Genomic DNA, 19,408 nt, shown 5'->3' on the forward strand with positions numbered 1-19,408 from the left:
CCCCTGATATCTTTTAGGGTGTGTGTCAGCCAGTGTGAATGACTTCTCTTTAACTGGAGGAGGGAAGCAGGCAGGAAAGCTGTGACAGCTGCTGTGCTTACTGAGCAGCTGGACTCCAGTAACCAGGGGGAAATCTCTAAGGACGACACAGCAGTGCTTGCAGCGGTTCTCAACCTGTGGGTCTCCAGATGTTGTTGGCCTACAACTCCCATCATCCCTGAGCTCTGGCCTTGCTAGTTAGGGGTGATGGGAGTTGTAGTTCAACAACATCTGGGGACCCACAGGTTGAGAGAGGCTGATAGGGAGTGGGTGGGCGTCCCTGGTTGTCCTCTTAGAAGGCTATAGTGGAGACCATGATTTCAGTAGAGTTGGTGACAGCCGGGGGTGGGACTTGGGGAGTGAGTGAATGAATCCCCTCCCAGAAGACGCTGGGAAGGCGGCAGGAGCCGAAGGAGCGACGGGAGAAGCGTCTCCCTGCCTGCAGTTTCCCGGAGGCAAGACAGGAGCCCCTAGTGCCTTCCTACCGTAGAAGGGGCACTCTGCACATGTTCTTGGGTCTCCCTTATTCCGCATTTGCACTCGCGCTTGGGTGTCCGGCCTTTTCTAGTGGGACAGCCCTAATTTATATATAAAGCGAGGCTCCCTGCATTCTTGTGAGCTCCTCTGGACTTTGAGCCCTGTCACTTCCGCTCCCGAAAGAGACACATCGAGGCTGTATTCATCGTGCGACCTGAGACGCGGCTATGCAAGCCCCGCTGCTGCGTTCCGTGGGGCTTCCCGGGCCCGAAGCAGACCCGGAAGGCAGCTGCGGGACGTCACGGCCCGCTCTCCGAGGGAGTCCGTCGGGGCCGCGCTCCCCCAGAGATATGAAACAGATAGAGGGGACCATTTTGCTACCGGGATGGGCCACTCCCTGGATCCAATTGAGAAACCATGTTTGAATCTTCCTCAAGTGAGAGCAGCCCGTAGAAAACAGGGGCAGCCCGGACCGCGCAGGAAAAGCGCCCCCCCTCCCCGCAAAAGAAACACACGCACAAAACGCCGCAGACACGTAAACCAAGTGCAGGTTTTTATTTTGCGAGAAATACGTGAATTTTACTGCGCCGGCCATTGCTGCAGCAGAGCGGAGAGTCCTCTGCGCGGAAGAGAGCCGCTTGCAACAGCCTTGCAGGGTAACCCCGCGCGGATATTGCGGGTTGGGGTCAGGCCCCATCATAATAATGTAAATAATAAGTTTTATTTATATTCCGCCCTCCCCAGCCGAAGCCGGCTCAGGGCGGCTAACAACAATAAAATAATACAACATTCTAAAATCATTTCATTATAAAATTAATTTAAATCATGAGCAGCAGCAGGCAGCAGGGTCGCATCTTCCGGCGCAGCGACCCTCAAAACCCCATTGACAGCTGGGCAGCTGCTTGTTTCTACCCGGAAGTGCAAGGCATATGACACTCTATCCTTTTTGGGTAGCTCTGCGTTCGCTCCCCGTTGTTTGCATCACGTGCTCAGAACGACGCGGCCTCTTGGCATTCCAGCCAATCAGGAGGCGCGCCGACCTCGTTCCCTGCCCCGATTGGCCGCAGCGGTCACAAGAGCGGAGCGAGCTCTTTCCTCCGGTCTCGCTCGTCTCGCCCTCCTCTTCTTTCTCGGGCAGCCGCGATGGAGCCGGAGGAAGGACCGCAGCATCTCAGGTGAGGAAGCGGAGGGGGCCTCCTGCTGCGCCTGCACATGCGCGCGGGGGACCCGTATTGGGAAAACCCCCCTTTGGCCCACGTGCCCCCGGCGGAGTCAAGGGAGTCCCTGGGCATGTGCAGAGTGCGCCCGAGCCTTCCTGCCCCAAGTGGCGCCCCCACTCTCGTTGTTGGGGAGGCGAGGGCTGCTCCCTCGAGGCTCTTCCGCCCCCTTGGGGTTTCCTGCGAAGAGGCAGCAACCCCTCCCGAAGGATTTCGGGGCCCCGTGACCGGCCTCCAACCGCGGACAGGCGCTCCTTCTTACAGCAAAGCCCCCGGATGCGGCGCCGCGGCTCCGGAGCGGGAGTTATGCTAATCGCCGCGGGAACCGCGAAAGCCGATTTCGGCTTGCAAAGCACCGGCTGGGATTTGAGTCCTTCGTGGGCCGCTTATTTAGCAGGTGCTGCGCCTGCTGCCAAAGGGGCTCTCCTGCCCGCACTTTCCACATCCTCCGGGGGCGGTGACTCAGGTGCGCCCGCGGAAAGGCAGGCAGGCAGGCGGCCGGGAACACGCCCAGGATCGGGGGCTGCCGGGCTGCCTGCCGGTGGCGCTTCTCCCTCCTCCCGCGGGACAGGGGTCTTGCGCTTAAGTCCCAGCCAGGTCTTCCTAACCGCGGCCCTGCGCGGTACATCCGCGTTCTGTATTTGCGGAGAACCTCCAGTAGATGTTGGGCTCTAGTTCCCAGCAAGCAGCGGAGTCAGTGCTCAGGGGTGATGGGAGCTGTAGTCTGGCAGCATTTGCAAGGCCACCTGTCTCTGGGCTACACCCTGTGCCTTCTGGAGGGCTGACTTGGGTGGGGAAACAGGCCAAATATGTTTTCCCTTCCCCACACTTCTCTGACCACAAGCTAAGCTCCAACAGCCACCTCTGAACCCCCAAACCCCTTCCTAGCCAGAAGCTGTGTTAATAAAAGCCTCCCGAGGGGCTCACTTGTCAGATTTGGTCCCTGGCTTGGCAATCCCTCCATGTGGGGCACGTGCCTCAAAACCAGTGATTATACCTCCATGACACAGTGGCAGAAACATGTGATTGGCCTCAGTTAACAATAGCTTTTCATAAATCTCCAGGCTCCAGTGGCATTAAATCTTGGCGCGTGGCATGGGTGTGGGGGTGCACCTTGAGGGCTTGCAAGGAGAGGAAGAGGAGCTCCCTTCCTGCCTCAGAGTTGCCTTCTGGTGTGGTTGACGGCTTCCTTGCTTAGCTTGTGCCAGAAGCAAGGCTTAATTCTGCCTACATTGACCCTTCTCTGGCTGGGGGGCGCCTTGGGTGGGGAGTGGGGCATGCCCCTCTCCTGCTGGCCCCATGGCATCTTTGCAGCCTGAAGAGCCGCTTCAGGACTTGCTCTCCGTCTCCTTGCTGGACCTGGAGGGCACCCCCTCTGCCTTGCGCAGCCGCTCGGCCAGTGTGAGCAGCACGGGCTCCAGCGGGCGGCTGCAGCTGCGGCAGCGAGTGGCACAGCTCATGGCTTGCGTGGAGGATGTCAGCTCCGATGACGAGATCCACGAGGAAGTCTCACGCACCATCGACGAGGCTTTTCTGATCTGTGGGAAGATGCAGAAGCAGAAGCTTCTAGGGATCAGGTGCCCTTCCCAGGCAGACAGGCTCTCTCCAGCGGGGCTTTGGTGTTTTTAGGGCAGGAGTACAGATAATAAGGCACGAGGAGGGGAGAGATTAATGGGATGACGAGGTAGCCTGTCCCCACCTGTTTGTACTTCAGCTGCACTGCCTTTTGTCTGTCTCTGAAGGTTGCACTTGGTGACTTGGAACGTGGGCACAGCTTCTCCCCCTCCTGATGTCACCTCTTTGCTGCAGCTCAACTTGCAAGACCAGGAAATGGACATGTATGTCATTGGGTAGGTATTTTGGGAACTAGAGCTGGGGCTCTTCTTGGGGATATCATCCTGGTCATGCCATCTGCAGAAGCGAGGAGGCGGCCTTCACGAGCATGGTGCTTCTTGAGATCTTTTGCAGAAGGTCTCTGCAGGTCTCTGGACATAGGGGAATGTGGCACGGGTGAGAGAGCTCATTCAAGAAAAGGGGCAGCCATTCAGGATTGTGTGGACTTTGAGAAAGAATGCTCTTGGTGTGTGATTTCACTGAGTAGTACTGAGTAGTCAGTACTCAGTGTGCTAAGATGGTATCCAGAATTGTGCCACCGTGTAGTGATGCCCCCTCCCTTCCTCTGCTTTCATGTGGATGCAGGCGATGGGTTAAAAGATTAACAAACATTTTATTGGACAGCAGCTGCTTCTGCTCTTAGTGTTTCCCAATAGGTCTGGGTACTTTTTGTCAAAATGAGATGTAAGATTACCTGGGTTAACCCTGGAGTGTTCAGTTTACAGGAGGTGAACTCCAAGATTGTGAATTTCCTATCCGACATGGCCTTTGATGATCCTTGGAGTATTTTCTTCATGAATGTTCTTTCTCCTCTGCGCTATGTCAAGGTAATCATGTTGATTTGTCTATTGGTGGTCTCTGGCTTACATTCTCCTGATGAATATTCTCTCATGTGAGGTGTCTTGTCATTTGGGCGTGGCCCTGCCTCCTTCCTGACCAGCAGACAGTCCTAGATCTGCTGCAAGTGTTCCAGAGTTTGCATTCAGCATAGGAAGGGCACGTTGGGGAGGCATTCTCAGTGACTGCCCACTCCTCCCAGGGACTCGCCAAAGCAGAAACCATTCAAGGCTGGCTTTTGGAATTAAGTGTTCTAGAATTGTCTCCGACGCAAGAAGTAATGTAGTCACAGTGGCTCTGTGCTCCCTCCACTGGTCTGGAGGCAATAAGTGCCTCTGAATACAAGTGTGGAGAGTATTTCTGCTGTTTTCAGGTCCTGCTTATGGGGAGCGGGTTGGCCACTATGGGAAACAGGGCAGTGGGCTAGAGGACCCCTTTGGCCTGATCCAGTTGCTGAAGGACCTTCTTATGTTCTTTTGATTTCAAGAATGTTCTAGTCTGGTTTGATTCCAAAAGGCCTACCAGCCACCTAGAATTGCAGTGGCTGTGCATTAAATTAAATAAGACAAGGCTACAATTTTGATATTTCCTGTGCTTGGTCCTCAGACACTACTCCACGGCCAGAGTTCTGTTGAGCATTGCACTGGCTTTGGTCAGATGCTCCCCAGTGCCTTTATCAGGGCTGGGCAGAAAGAGATTCTTGATACTGCCTGTCTTCCATTTATCTCAAATTCCATCAAGAATGGAGGAAGCAGAAGCTTTCCTTGGCCCTTAGAGAGATGCAGTCGCCTTTCTTTAGCCAATTGAGCAGTGCTTGGACTCGCTTCCCAGGCCTGGGATTACCTGGGGCATCCTAACCTTTTCTGGGGGGTCGCTAGTGTTTGTTTTTAAAAAATCTCTTCTGCTTGCAGGTATCTTCCATACGCATGCAGGGCCTCCTCCTCCTGGTCTTTGCAAAGCAGCCTCACGTCCCCTTCATACGGGACATTCAGAGCCAGTTCACTCGCACGGGTCTCTACGGATATTGGGTAAGCAGCTCACCGTGTTTTCCAGACATTTTAATGGCTTTTTCAAATTGCAACTTAGTCTTGGCTTCTGCATGTTGTCTGCGGTGGCTTCAGTGAGGAATAAAAGAACGTATAGAATTTTACTCCTTTTAGTAAAGTTTTAAAACATTTTGTCTGAAGTTGTAAACTTGTCAAGGGCTACAGAGATTAATCTGTATGATGATACAGGATTGGACCACATCAGAGCAAAAAGTGCTGCCATCCCTGGTGCTAGCAAATTTGCTCCTCAGTTCTGTACCCAAAGAACAGTCTGATTCCTGGCTACCTATTTAACACCCATGGTGGCTTACTTCTCTGTTGTCTTGAGCATTCCAGTCTCTTTCTTGTCTTCAAACAAGTTTGGGATTGACCAGGGCTTTTTTTAGCTGAAACTCACCAGAACTCAGTTCTGACACATCTCAGGTGGGCGCCGTTGCCATTATAAGAGAACAAAGGAGGTATTCCGGATAAGTTCCGACACCTTTTTTTCTAGAAAAATAGCACTGTGTTTGATATTTATGAATGGTAGGTGTTGCTTTTGAAATGTACCTGTAAATGGAAACAAGTCTCAAAACAGCCTCAAGTGCTGCTGTTGTGTGATCTGGGGGACCTGATCCGTTGGTGCCTTGGCTTCTTATGTCTTGTAGGGAAACAAGGGGGGCGTCACCACTCGCATGTCTGTCTATGGACATACCATCTGTTTCCTGAACTGCCACCTGCCAGCCCACATGGAGAATGCAGGACAGCGGTTGGACGACTTTGAGCGTATCCTGGAGATGCAGCAGTTTGAAGGCGAAAAGATTCCCAACGTCCTGGATCACGAGTGAGTGGCGACTGAATCTGGTCGAGGCTACCCTGCTGTCTTGCTTCTAGGAAAAGAGGATCCAGCTTGGCTTGGCCTCTGCTACTTATGTCATTGTCCATTTAGTTTAGGGAGCCCCTCTGATAGCTTTGAACCCAAAGTGAGAGCATCCGGAAGACGGTTATTTCATGAAAGTGGTGGTGGTGATTAATTTGTTGCTGTTTCCACAAAAGCAACTCAAAGTGGTTTACAAAAATGAAAATAATAATAATAATAATAATAATAATAATAATAATAATAATAATAATAATATCTTTATTGTCATTGCCCCCTCTCAGGGACAACGAAATTACTTGACATTAAAACATTAAAAACATTAAAAACATTAAAAACAATCTAAAATACTCATCAATAAAATGTGGATTCAGTTCAACTTATCCTAATAAAAAGCTGAGCAAAATGCCACAAACTTACTTGATGTTCCAAATTCCCAGGTAAATAACAATGTTTTTGCCCAACTCCTAAAAAGAGATAGCGGTTGTGGAATTTTGTAGTTTAGGGTTTATTCAGAGCTCCACAGAAGTCTGTTCAAGGGAACAAAATTCCTGGAAGAAGAGGAGGTCCTCAAGCTTGGAAGTCTTCCCTTTTGCTCTGAAGCACCTGGTTCTGTGAAGGGAGGGAGGTAAGGTGCCTGGACCAGAGAGGGAGGACCATTCTGAGCACTTTTCTGGCAGCTCTTTTGGGAGCCACTGTAAGTAGTGAGCCGGACTCCGCCCCCCCCCCCGCCTCCCGTTGTGTCACTTTCAAGACTAAGTGATGCTTCCTAATGGGAAAAAGCCATGCAGTCCAAAGCGAGCAAGAGGACAGATAACTTTGCACAGTGGTGAAAGATAATGGAGAGCTACAGAGTAAATGTGCTCCTGAGATGATATGTGGGGATGAATCTGCTACGTCTGATGTCTGCCTTGCAGCTTTCTCCTGTTTTTTCTTAAGCAGTTATTTCTCGTTTCTTCCCTGTAAAGCGTTCTCTTCTGGTTTGGTGACTTGAACTTCCGGATTGAAGATTACGGCCTGCATTTCATTCGAGAATCAATCAATAACAGCCGATTCAGCCTTTTGTGGGAAAAGGACCAGGTACTAGCTCCAAGTTCTGTTCTCTTCATTCCTGTGCAGGTGCCACCACCAGGATCTTCTGCTATCTTCTCTCTTCTGGCTTCCCCTGATGGAAGACCCTACAATTTCTCCTGCTGATTCCACCCACCCATGACTCACCCCACCCCCCAAATGTCACTTGGAAACAAATCTGTGAATATTTACATTTTGTTCCCATATTTTTTTGCCTTATTCCTGGTCCATATCTATTTCACAATTGGCTCTAAATTTCCTCCTGGGAAGTTGTGAAACTTGCCTGTCCCTTTCCATATTGATTTCTGTGGAGTAAAATGACCTTCATGTGGATCTCCTTTCCCAAAGAAAGAAAGAAAGAAAGAAAGAAAGAAAGAAGCAAGCCTCGAGGAGGAGGCTGCAGAACTTCTCATATGTAGGATTCTTTAAGCTGGGCCTGGTTGCTGCTTTGCGTTTCTGTTATTCCTTTCTTTTAATTTATGCAGCTTAACATAGCTAAGAAGAAGGAACCCATTCTTCAAGAATTCATGGAGGGGCCCCTGAAGTTCAAACCCACTTACAAGTTTGACCTGTACTCAAATGACTATGACACCAGGTAAATGCTGGTTACCCCCACAACACACACATCTTGGATGTATGACCAGGCTGGTGAAGGTGAATAAGCAGAAGAAAGTGGGAGGCAGTTTGGGGAAGGAGAGAGCTTCATCAGTGTCTTGGCCCAGTCCTCCAAAAGAGCTCCAGTGAATTGGTGTTTGGGATTTTTGCACTAACGTCTGTTTCTGTTTCAGGGGGCAGAAGACGCTCTTTTGGTTTAAGTAAGGAGATTTTGATGCCCTCCTTTCCAAATCTTCAGCATTTTAGACTATTAGACTATTAGCATTTCAAACTGTTGCTGCTCTGTTCTCTCCAGCTGCTGGAGGCTTGATCCTAACCTGCTAATTGGCACGATGGACCTGAAATAAAAAAGAGCCTCTTGCATCTGGGTGCAAGGGAGAGTTTCCCCCACAGTGATCAATGGGGATGAAGGAAGCAGCTGTTCTCCAGCATGATAGCCCTTGTGGATTCAATTTTGTTGGCTCACTAGGTTTGCTTTCTTGCCTGCCTGCTGGGGCTCCACAGAAGTCAGGATAGGAAATGCTTCTGCTGCACTTGCTTCTACAAGGCACAAAAGGGCTCTGCTGGCTGCTATTTAGTCAGGTCAGCAGCTTAAAACAGGATTCGTAGGTTGCTCAGCTGCCCCTTGGGTAGATTAATCCCTTCAAAGAGACCCAGGTGGGGAATGGAGTGAACAAGTCAGATCTTAAGCTACTGATAACTCCGGTGGCAATAGGAGTTTAGTGCTGCCGAGCAAACTGTCTTCTTCCCACATCTTTCTATCGTAGAATTATAGAGTTGGAAGGGATCTGAAGGGCCATCTAGCCCAACCCCTTGCAGTGCAGGAATCCTTTGCCCAAAGTGGGGCTCGAATCCATGACCGTGAGATTAAAAGCCTCACGCTCTGAGTCCTCTGCGAATGACCAGGTAGCCCAGGCTGTATTTGTCTCCTGGGGTTATGACCATTTCACTCTGAAGAGAGAGCAGAGTTTTTGAAAAACTACCCAGGATCAGGGCCAGAAATGCAGGTGGCACAAACTTCAATGTGGGCATACCTCTCCTGAGCACTTGACGTTTTCATGACTTACCACGTGGGCCACTGTAAATGTAGCTGATGGTTACATCAGCTGGTTAACACTTGGTTGCTGCTAGTTCCTGTTGTTTTCTGATACGAAGTTGATTAACCTCCCTCCTCCTTCGTCTGCCTTTCTTTTAGATCTGCTAACGTACAGATGTTGTTTGATTGAGCTGTAAAATGAAGGCGGTGGGGGGCAGTGTATGCATTGGGTTGCTTTGTCCCCATAATGCCTCTGCTGCCGCCATGGATGCTTTGCTTCCTTGGTGTGTCCTCACTGCCTCCCCTTTTGCAGTGGGAAGAAGCGGAAGCCTGCATGGACGGACCGGATCCTCTGGAGGGTGAAGCATCTTTTGCAGTTGGCCTCGGAAGCAGGAGAGATGCCAGAAGAGGAGGCCATTTCTGTGTCCCTGCACAGCTACATCAGCCACATGAGTTACGGCATCAGCGACCACAAACCTGTCACCGGGACCTTTGTGCTTGAGGTAATGCTCTCCTCTCCCTGAGTGCAAAACTGGCTCTAGGAAAAGGGAACCTGGTCACGACTCCGGTCCCTTCCATCAGAGAAATGGCTGGACGATGAAGCCCTGCTACAGAAGACCTGGGAAGGCTTTACAAGCTTTCCAGCTACCCAAGGTGCATTTTCTGATGGACGCTTTGCAGTCTTGCTCTGTGTCTCAAAGACAGATCACGAACCATCTTATGGCTGGTGGAGAGAGAGCCCTTGCACCCTAAGTAGATAAAAAGGATTGACTCTGCCTTTGATTTCCAGGCCCATTTAAACTCTTCTCTCGTGTAGGTGCTTGCAAACTGTAACTGCGTCTGCCTACTGATTTGGGAAGGTCTCCTGTGAAGCTGCTGCACCCCCCACATTTTTTTTGAGGGTCACTCTACAACCTTTTTAGGATAGATTAAGTGGCAGCACGAGACGCGGGTGGCGCTGTGGGTTAAACCACAGAGCCTAGGACTTGCCGATCAGAAGGTCGGTGGTTCGAATCCCCGTGACTGGGTGAGCTCCCGTTGCTCGGTCCCTGCTCCTGCCCACCTAGCGGTTCGAAAGCACGTCAAAGTGCAAGTAGATAAATAGGTAGCGCTCTGGCAGGAAGGTAAATGGCATTTCCGTGCGCTGCTCTGGTTCACCAGAAGCAGCTTAGTCCTGCTGGCCACATGACCCGGAAGCTGTACACCAGCTCTCTCGGCCAATAAAGCGAGATGAGCGCCGCAACCCCAGAGTTTGCCACGACTGGACCTAATGGTCAGGGGTTCCTTTACCTTTAAGTGGCAGCACTTGAGGATTATTAACATTTTCAGAGCTGGGAGCCTGAAGAGCGGCTTTTGACTGCTGCTGAATGGGTGGCCATGGGATACAACTTCTTTCCTTTCTTGCAGATGAAGCCTCTGCCCCCTGTCCCTCTGGTCAGGCTGCATCCTGTGGGCAACTGGGATGCTGAGCAAGATGCCACCGTCCGCTACTCCACAGCTCCTGAATTTCCAAGCAGTGCCTGGGATTGGATTGGTCTCTACAAGGTGACATTGCCACAGATGTGTACTGAGGGGGGCAGGATAGTAGCTCAACAGCAGAGACATGCAGAAGAGTCCTTAGTTGAATTCCTGGCCTCTTGAACTGGGAAAGACCCCTGCCTGAAACCCTGGAGATCTGTTGCAGTGTAGACCAGGCATCCCCAACCTTCGGCCCTCCAGATGTTTTGGACTACAATTCCCATCATCCCTGACCACTGGTCCTGTTAGCTAGGGATCATGGGAGTTGTAGGCCAAAACATCTGGAGGGCCACAGGTTGGAGATGCCTGTTGTAGACAGCACACAGCCAACATACCAATGGCCTGGCTTCCATTTCCTCTGCTCCTTTGAGGGTGAGGTGCGCTGTGGTCATGAGAAAAACTGTGCCATTTTCTCTGTGTGAAGGAGAGGTTCTCCTGGTCCCTCCTGGCAGTGCCAGAGATGTCCTCCTGCCCAGAGTGCCCACAGTTCCAAGAGGATTTTTGGCATCCTGCAGCCAAGGATGACTAAAAGGAGGCAGTGGTGGGTTGTGTGAAGCCGAGGTATCAGGGTGGGAGGGTTCCCTTGGGGGAAAGAACAGGCTGCAGAAGCAAAGGCAAGGCTCAGAGACAAGAGGAGGCAAACCTCCTTGCACCTGAAAATTCTCATTTTGATGGAAGCTGTCAAAAGCCAGGAAACTGATGAGAGACTTGGTCTTTGGTATGGGAATCTTTTGGATTATTTAGGCCAGTTCTTGTGTCTGTGTCTAAGCCTCTATGTGTTGCCATAATTTCCTTAGAGAAAAGGTTACAAACTTTGTGATAAATCATTGTGTGGCCTTGGCTTAATCTTGCTTTTGTTGTCATATTTCCTCATTTCTCAAACCTTGTATCACTCTTAGCAATACTGAAGTGTGAAACAGTTCAGAGTTTGCATCCCATTTCCTTAGCTAACCAGAGCAAATAGCTCTCACATATTAGACAGGTGTTCACTCCCCTGACAACCAAGTTGTGCTCAAGGCAGCTCTCTCCCCTTGCAGGTGACCTTCAAGCATGCAAATGACTACGTGATGTACGCCTGGGTGCAAGACAACGAGATTTCCTCGGAGGAGGATGCAAAGCAGGTGAGGGGGAAGTAGCCTGAGGTTATCACTGCTGGCTGCATCATTCCAGATGTTTTGCTGAATGATGACTGCCTTTGCTTTATCTTTCCCAGGTCTATCTCAGTGCTGAGGAGCTTCCAGCAACGGGAGGAGAGTTTCTCCTGGGTTATTACAGCAACACAATGCAATCCCTGGTTGGCATCAGCCAGCCCTTTCAGGTATGGGGCTGATGGGCTGACTCAGCACAAGCCAGCTTCCTAGGTTCCTAGAACCCCCAGGGAGCTCTTCCCGATGTTCCTGGAATCACTTGGGGAAATGGTTCTCCTCTGTGGATTACCTAGCCTACCTCACAAGGGTGGTTGTGAGGACAAAATAGAGAGGGGAAGAGAACCGTATATGCAGCCCTGAGCTCCTTGGAGGAAAGGTGGGAGAGAACTGTAATAAATAATAAAAAACAAAAAGACTGATCTCTCCTTTCAGATTCAGCCAAGGAGAATGTCAGCAGAGAAGGACCTGGCCTGGGACGGAGTCAGCAGGATGCCGGAGCAGCTTTGTGATGAGAAACCACCGTGTGACTTTTGAACTGTGCCACGTGCCCTTGCAGTGGGGTCTGTGAGGAGGGAACCTCCTTCCTCTGCCTTAGAAACAGGCCTCTCTCTGAAGAAGGCTAGAAACACAGGTGGGCATGTGAGTTTGAGCAGCCCAGAGCATCATTTCCTAGGAAATAAATAGTTCTATTGCTGTCCCAGGAAGCTGGAACAAGGCTGTGCCTACCTTCAGCAACTAAAGAACCTTGGCTAATTGTAGCTTTCCCAAGAGGATCCACTGTCCAGTGGCCTAGCGCAGGGCAGGGGGCACTTATTTCTGAGGCCTGCTGCTGCTTCCTTTTCCTAGGGGTTATTTTAGGACCCAGGCAATACACTGCAATATTACGTAGTCAACGGTTGGTCCTGTTTTTAAAAAACCAGCATTCCAGGATTCAGCTCCCTATTTTTATGAAATGCACTTAGAATTTACTTGGGAGCTGAAATACACTTTATATCATAGATGAAGAGAGTATGCCGTCAGTTGTGACATTTTGGTTGGTTGGAAATGAGCAGTCATGACAGAGCAGTGAAGAGGGAGGGACTTGAGCAGCTCATGGCTTCTGTTATCTTTACTTCCAGCTGCCCCACTTCTTGTGGTAGTTTTAATCTCCAAGAGTTCAGTGCTTGAAATTCTGGAGGTAAATCTACATCCAAACAACCAACCAACCAGCTGACTTTTGCTTGGAATGTGGGAGTTCTTGATGGCCTGTCGTATAAAAAAACCCCAGCCATGCTGGTGATTCCACCTGGGGTTATTTTGAGCTGTACAGCAAGGGAAGCCAATGTGGTGCCGTCCAGATGATGTTGGTCCCCCAGCTCCCATCAGCCACAGCCAGTATGGCCAAAGGTCAGGAAAGAACAGGGGCAGGTGTTATCTCCCCCTTCCCCTTCTGGATCAAGCTCCACAGAAACACAGCCTTGCTGGCACCTTCCTGGGGCCAGTCCTCATCTGGATGCGGATTTCCTGCACCTTTGCACAATTTCTGTGGATCTGGCCTGTCTCCTTCAGTCCATGTTTCTGCAGTTTCTGGCTCCACTCAGCACTAAAGGCCCCTGTCAGGATGGGCTGCTGTGCTGCCCTCTCTGCAGCCCCCAAGCTCACAAAGCAAAGCCGGCTAGTTCTCCTGTGCATGCAAGTGATGTGGAGGCTGCTGTTGGCAACATGTTGTGTGTGGATGTGACTTGGCTGCTGCAGGGATTCCCTTTGCTGCTCATGCCAATCCTTTGTGCTCACGAGGGAGAGAGAGAAATATGGATGCACCTGCCCTCTGGGCACTTGTCAGCTGCTCCTGTGACTCAAAGGTTTTCCATGGAGAAAAGGTACCAAACTGCCAAGAGAATAGGAGAAACCTGGGCTGAAATAATTAGTGGTGGGTGTTATCATGGTGGGCAGCCTTTGAGCTCTGAGATAAGGCAGAGGCACCCACCAAAATCCTTATGTACAAGCACTTTCAATTTGTCTTGTCTGAATTACTCCTGTTGCATCTGGACATTTTTCCCAATGCAGTTTCTGTTTCCGAGAAGGTGGCCATCTTGCTCTCTTCTAGACTCAGACCAAGTGTAAGTATGGGAGGTTTTTGAATGGGGCAGATTTCCCCGTGCCTGTTAGCAGATGAGCTTCAGTCACTGCCTAACGGATTTAAAGTTAAATTGTGGCAGATGGACAGCAGGATTCTTATGTAAATTGGCTCACAAGAAGGGCGCCCTGTCTGGCAAAGGCTGATTCTTCGCCTGAGCCTTGGCATTCTAGCTGGGACAGGAACTTCCTTGGGAGCCAGTGGTGGCAGGTGCTTTTCTGTATGCCACTTTGTTACATGCGTGAAGATATATTGAGAGGTTTTTTATTGTCTTTTCGGTAAACACCCTCGAGATACTGTCTGGGGTCATTGCTGTGATGGACATATGTTTTGTTTTAATCTTTCTGTTTGAGAACTCTGTCACACCTTGGGAAAGGACTCTCTTCAGGAAGGGCCATGGCTCAGAGCACCTGCCTTGCATGCAGAAGGCTGCTGGTTCAATCTGCAGGTAGGGCTGGGAGAGTCTGAAACCCTAGAGAACCCCTGCCAGGCAGTGTAAACAGTACTAAGCTAGATGGACCAGTGGTATAAGGCAGCTTCCTCAGTGGAATTTCATTTTCTCCTCTTTTAAGCATCCTGGCCATCCACTTCCTTTGTTCTTTGCTGAGCGAATTTAGGATAAGCTTCATATTTGTGTCACTGTATCATGACATCATTTTTGTGTGTGAGAGAGATTCACCCCGAAAATTGTTTGGCAGTCAGGTGTGCTCTTTCAACACAGAACAAGATGTGGCAAAGCAGGTCTTCCATCCTTTCACTGTGCCAAAGAGTCTTGTGGCACGGGGGTCACACTTCTCCATACCAAACCGGTTCACAGTTAAATCTGCCATTAAACCTAGTCCTGGTGTTGACACCCAAGTGGTAGGAAACACTTTTCATCAGCTTTGATTGGTTTACCAGTATGCATCTCCTCTTGAGTAATTACTTGGCCACATCTGCAGTTGATAACATCCAAGAACTGTGGGGGGCTGCCTCGGAAGAATGTCCAAGCTACTGAATATGTATCGGCAATACTTACAAGACTACCACTGGGTTGCTGTTGGTTTCTGGGTGCAGTTCAAGGTGCTTCTCCTACTGTTTTTTAAAGCCTGAATCCTTAAAGGGTACCCGAAGGAGCTCTGCTTCCTCCCATATGAACCTGCTGGTTCCTGCAGACCACAGTCTTAAGGTCCAGCTCCTGGCACCGCACTGTCACGGGTCAGGCAGGTGGTGATTTGGGACAGGGTGTTTTCTGTGCTGGTGCCTTGCTTTTGTGATACACTTTCAAGTGCATCAACTTTTTTTTTTTAATCATGTTTTAGGTACCAAGTAACAACTGTATTTCCCCCCAACCCCTCACGTGTTATTTGCTGTATTTTGCTGCTGCTGCTGCTATTTGTCTTCACTGCTTAGTTTGTATTGTGCTTCTATTCTATTTTATTTTAGATGGTAACTTGTCTTGCAGTCCTTGAGGCGAATCACAAATGGTTTAAAGAAGAAATATTAAAATAAATGTTAACTCTGATAGTTACTCTGCCTCCCAGTTGTTGTTGTTGCTGTTGTCTCTGAGCCACAAGGGGGCACTGCAGAGGACGCAGATTCTGCTGAAACGGTTCCAGCTGTTTTTCGGGCGTGGTCTCTCCTCTGGAAGCTCTTCTGAGTGATGGCAGTGCAGACGTCTTCACCATCAGTAGGGTGCGCCTGCCTTTAAATGAGGCATGTGTGTGTCCTGAACCCTGGTGCATGCCGTTGCACAAGGGGGAAGGGGGTTGCTGGGGAGACGTGGAGATTGTTAGCGTGAAAAGAGATGGCCCTGCTCACTGCCATTGGCAGGGGACGCCTATCTGGGAAGGTTCCCCCACGCCCCGCTTCAAACTTGGGATGCAAAGGAAGTGGGAATATGTTTTCACGAAAAGTTTTTTCACAGCTCAAAAGAGTCTTCTGTTTTGGCTCCTATTGGCAAAGGGAGAAGAGATCCTCAAGACCACAAAACAAGACAGGAATTGATCACTTGCTTCAGAAATGCCAGTTCAGAAATGTGCTGGGGAAAACTGCTGACACTTTTGAACTGAGTGGGTGGATCTGTCTTTAGTAAGCTAATCTCTCGGCAGAACAATGCCGCTACCACCGGCTGCAGTGGAAAGTCGTCTAATTAAATCTTCCCAGCTTGTGGCTTTTCCAAGCCTTTGTGGCAGAGGAGTGCAACATGGGGTGGGAGGAGGAAGAGGGCCTGTGCTGCGGATGGAAGCAGATAACCAGGCAGGGAGCGGCTGGCTCCACAGGGCAGGCGCAGGGAGCCTGAGAGGGAAGAGATGACTGAGCCAGAGGCGGAGGGGAGGGAGACTGGAAAGTATTTGAGGAGAGGCTTGAACATGGAAACAACTAGGCAACTTTTAAAAAATCTGCTAGGCATACAAGAAAACTGGGAGGAGTTCTCACATCTCTCCTCCCCCCTCCCAGCACTGTTGTTCACTGGTTAATGAACTGAAACAATCCTGTTCATGGTGTCCTCCAAAAGCAGTGCTACAATGGTAGGAAAGATTTGCTTCGACACAGCCTTCTGTGACCTGGCACCCTCAGGATAGGGTGGCCTGCAGCTCTCAGCACCAGGCATCTGGAGGGCACCAGCTGGCAAGGGTTGCTAACATCCAAGGACATTCTGGAACAGCTGCCAAGGCCCCAAAACCTAACCCAATTCACTGCCCCAGAGATGCTGGAGCAGCAACCCCCATGGCCTGCCCTCTGTCTTGCGGCACCATCAGCCTCCCACCCCTTGAAGTGGTGGCCATTGATCCCCACCTCTTGCGCTGCTGAGGGGGGTGGGCAGGTGGTGGCAGAAGCTGCCTCTTGTTCCTGTCCCATTGCCTTTGGTTTGTCCACCCGACTGCATGGGGGAGCAGCAGGCAGCTCCTCCCTGGCACAATGGGACATGGGCCTAGCAGGTGGCAGCAGCTCCTTATTGCCCCCCCCCCTCCACTCAACACACCCTCCAGATAAAGCTGCTTCCACACTGCTTCGCTTCCTCCTTCCTTGCCTGCAGAAATCTTCCTACAAAGCCCTGCCCTAGAAGCCAGTTATGGCTGCCTGCCAAGAAGACGGTTGGCCCCTGGCCTGATTGATTGACAGACAACTACACATGCCCTGGAGGCAGCAAAGTGGGCCATCAGTGTTGAGAGCCATGAGACAGTATTTCTGCAAGTTCTCTTCCGCTCCCAATCCTCCCGGTTTCAGAGCCAGAGAAAGATTTTGCAGCGAGGGTGAGGGTTCCTCTGCTTTCAGCTTCCTGAACTATCTGTGGGCAGCAGCACAGGTGAAGCTGCCTGGCCTGGCTGCTGCATGTTAGAGGCACGAGAGCAGTCTATGAGGTGTCTTGTGGGGTTTTTAATTCCCAGCATGGGCCTGGAAAGAGGCTAGGGGGTTGGGCAGGGGTGCGTGCGTGTAGAGGGGGCAGGGGGAGTCTTTCCTCTTGGGACAGAGCAGAATGTTCTTTCAAGGATTTCTTCCCAAAGTGATTCTGATTTTCTCTCACCCAAGCTGCAGCTCCTCTGTAAACACCCAGCACCGACATCAATCTGCAACTTTTTTGCGCAACTGCTTAAGGCCTAGGAGTCCTTTTTCTGGCACTGCATCAGACAGCCACAGACTCATAACTGTCTTTTGTTTAAGTCTTAGGTACCAAGCTGTACTAGGGAAGTAACAAGAAGTCACAGACTGATTGTGTCCAAGGGTTTTCTTTTTTCCAGTTGCCATGGGCTTGCTTTCTGGCCTTGGACCAGCCATTTCTCCTCACTCCGATGAGAAGTAGCTGGTGTGGTTTGCTGGGAAGAGTTGGAGCAGGAGCAAGCAGGGAATGGGAGCCTGAGTGTGGGGCACCAACCGCCATTGGGAATGACTTGCAATAGGAGTTTTTGCTAACTTAACTATCAGCTATTTAGTGAAATCCTCAGAACCAAAGACAGCCAAAATCATCATCATGTGGCGGGGGGGGGGGGGAATACACCCATTTTCAGCTAAGAGCAGCAGAAAAACTAGAATCCAAGGGAACTTTTGGGTGACCAGGAAAAGCAATGTGACTTAATTATGTTAGCAGAGTTGGGAGCAACCTTTCTGTTAAAGTGGGTCAAATTTGACGGTGCTGCGTTGGGAGGCTTTCACATGATTGTGGCTGTTCAAACCTTAGTTCGAAATCAGTCCCTGCTCTTTTTACTCCTCTTAGGCAAGGAGGTTGAGTCAACCGTCTTCCAACAATTCAAAATCTGCAGACTCCTTCAAGCTTCTCCTTGTTAGTGGTAGACAGGATGGCGTGCTGGAGACTCTGGCTCTGCAATTAAGTCCTTGCATTCTGATTGGTGGCTTCCGAGAGTGGGTAAAATGCTATGGCAAGGGGACCCCCAGTGTGTGCGTATGTGTGTCCCAAGCAATGGCATGAAAGAATGACAAATACCTGCTGAGGCCAGCATGCTGCAACTGCCAGTGTGGATGAGGAAGGCCAAGCTCTCTCTTGGGCAGGAAGAGCTCCTGCCAGATGACCCTTCCCTGCCTCCCCACCCCACCCCCACCCATTTGTCAGATACTTGGCAGCTGCTGGCTCCATCAGTCTTCCAAAGGCTGTTTCTCAAAGAAAACATTTGTCTGCTTTCAAGTTGCCTAAGTGAAATCACTTGAGGACAATATAGCCAGAGGGGTAGCAAGTGAAACATTGCAGGTTTCTTCAGACAGCTTGCTCCCCCCTCTCCATCCCTTAATGCAGGCAAGAGCCATCAATGGCCACCCCCTCTTGGGGATAAATAGTGAACCTCTGCATTCACATAGCACAGCTTTATGTAAACAGGAAATGTTTCCAAGATATTTCACATGTTTTCTGGACCCTAAAATATCTACTGATAAGAGCCATTGTTTCTTTCCCCACTGCTTCCTGCAAACTAAATTATGATTTCCTTGAGACGGCCCAGCCTTAGAGTCCCAGAACATTGTCTCCTGTCTTACCTGATTATCCTGGAACGTGGACCAAGCAAGGCAATTTCTCTGAAGGGCAGGAGACAAAGTTCACGGAGGCTGGCGGGACTCTTCACCAAGAGGCAGTTACAGCCCTTGCGGGTGAATTTCCAGAGCACTCCCCATCAGGAAGCAGTTGCAGGGTAACACTGCAGCGTGGGAGGAAATCAGTAGTGTATGTCCACCAGATCATTCTTTCGTTCTCTCTTCCTTCAAAACCTGAATGGGGACCGACCAGGCACCCCACCAAGAGGTGGAGGGAGGTTGCAGCATAGTTGTGACACCCTTACATTCTCAACTGCACTGTCAACAATTGAAGCATATTTAGCTATTTCACTGGATGCCTAACTAACTCTGATTTCTGCAAACAAACCTCTGTATGGGTTTCCTACCTAAGTCCACCAAGTTCAAAACCTTTCCCTTTCTTCCTCCTCCTCACTGTCCCATTACATTTGGGATTATGCCACTCCCTTACAGCCAGTGACACACCAGAGCCAAGGTGGCTCCATAAATAAATATAAGATTCATCAGAACTGTGAGACATCTTGGAAAACATGAAGTCTTTGAAAGGACCCTGTTATTTTATACTAGAAGGCAACTTTTCTCTTTCAACACAAGTTTGATACCTGGGCAAGGGTGCCTCTTCCCACCCTGGTTTGGGTAGTGTATGTGACAGCTGAGCTTGATACCAGTCTATTTTTAAGAGAGGTGGGATTTCAATCTCGGATGAAGCATTCAGTTGATTAATCAGACCAATTAACCCTAACTCCACCTTGAACCCTTAGCAGGAGTGATTCTAGCACTAATATAAGCTCAATTTTATCAGCAAAGGCTGCAGATGGGT

The 19,408-nt window shown here is 50.1% G+C and overlaps 1 protein-coding gene across 4 annotated transcripts; it reads left to right on the top strand.

Annotated features, from left to right (window-relative positions):
* Window positions 1–1,560: 1,560 nt before the first annotated feature.
* INPP5K (inositol polyphosphate-5-phosphatase K) lies at window positions 1,561–15,100 on the top strand. 4 transcript variants are annotated; one of them, XM_083587745.1, is made up of 13 exons: window positions 1,561–1,691; window positions 3,476–3,583; window positions 4,066–4,174; window positions 5,096–5,212; window positions 5,878–6,053; window positions 7,055–7,166; window positions 7,643–7,752; window positions 7,946–7,972; window positions 9,122–9,311; window positions 10,216–10,353; window positions 11,364–11,447; window positions 11,540–11,644; window positions 11,907–15,100. In XM_083587745.1, the coding sequence occupies exons 1-13, from the start codon at window positions 1,660–1,662 to the stop codon at window positions 12,006–12,008; spliced, it is 1,410 nt and encodes a 469-aa protein (XP_083443871.1). In that variant the 5' UTR covers window positions 1,561–1,659; the 3' UTR covers window positions 12,009–15,100. The 4 variants fall into 4 exon arrangements, with proteins under 4 accessions (XP_083443871.1, XP_083443872.1, XP_083443869.1 ...); XM_083587743.1 differs by lacking the exon at window positions 1,561–1,691 and adding an exon at window positions 2,394–3,310; XM_083587746.1 differs by lacking the exon at window positions 7,946–7,972.
* Window positions 15,101–19,408: the final 4,308 nt, after the last annotated feature.

Source organism: Podarcis filfolensis (assembly GCF_964270895.1).
Source record: "Podarcis filfolensis genome assembly, chromosome: 15".
In the NCBI taxonomy this organism is placed as follows: domain Eukaryota; kingdom Metazoa; phylum Chordata; class Lepidosauria; order Squamata; family Lacertidae; genus Podarcis; species Podarcis filfolensis.

Bases quoted from the DNA above. Each gene is read 5' to 3' on its own strand.
- INPP5K (XM_083587743.1), top strand. From the start codon at position 3,033: ATGGCATCTTTGCAGCCTGAAGAGCCGCTTCAGGACTTGCTCTCCGTC. The intron at 7,973-9,121 runs GTAAGGAGATTT...CCCCTTTTGCAG, and splicing joins AAGACGCTCTTTTGGTTTAA to TGGGAAGAAGCGGAAGCCTG. The intron at 9,312-10,215 runs GTAATGCTCTCC...CCTTTCTTGCAG, and splicing joins CCGGGACCTTTGTGCTTGAG to ATGAAGCCTCTGCCCCCTGT.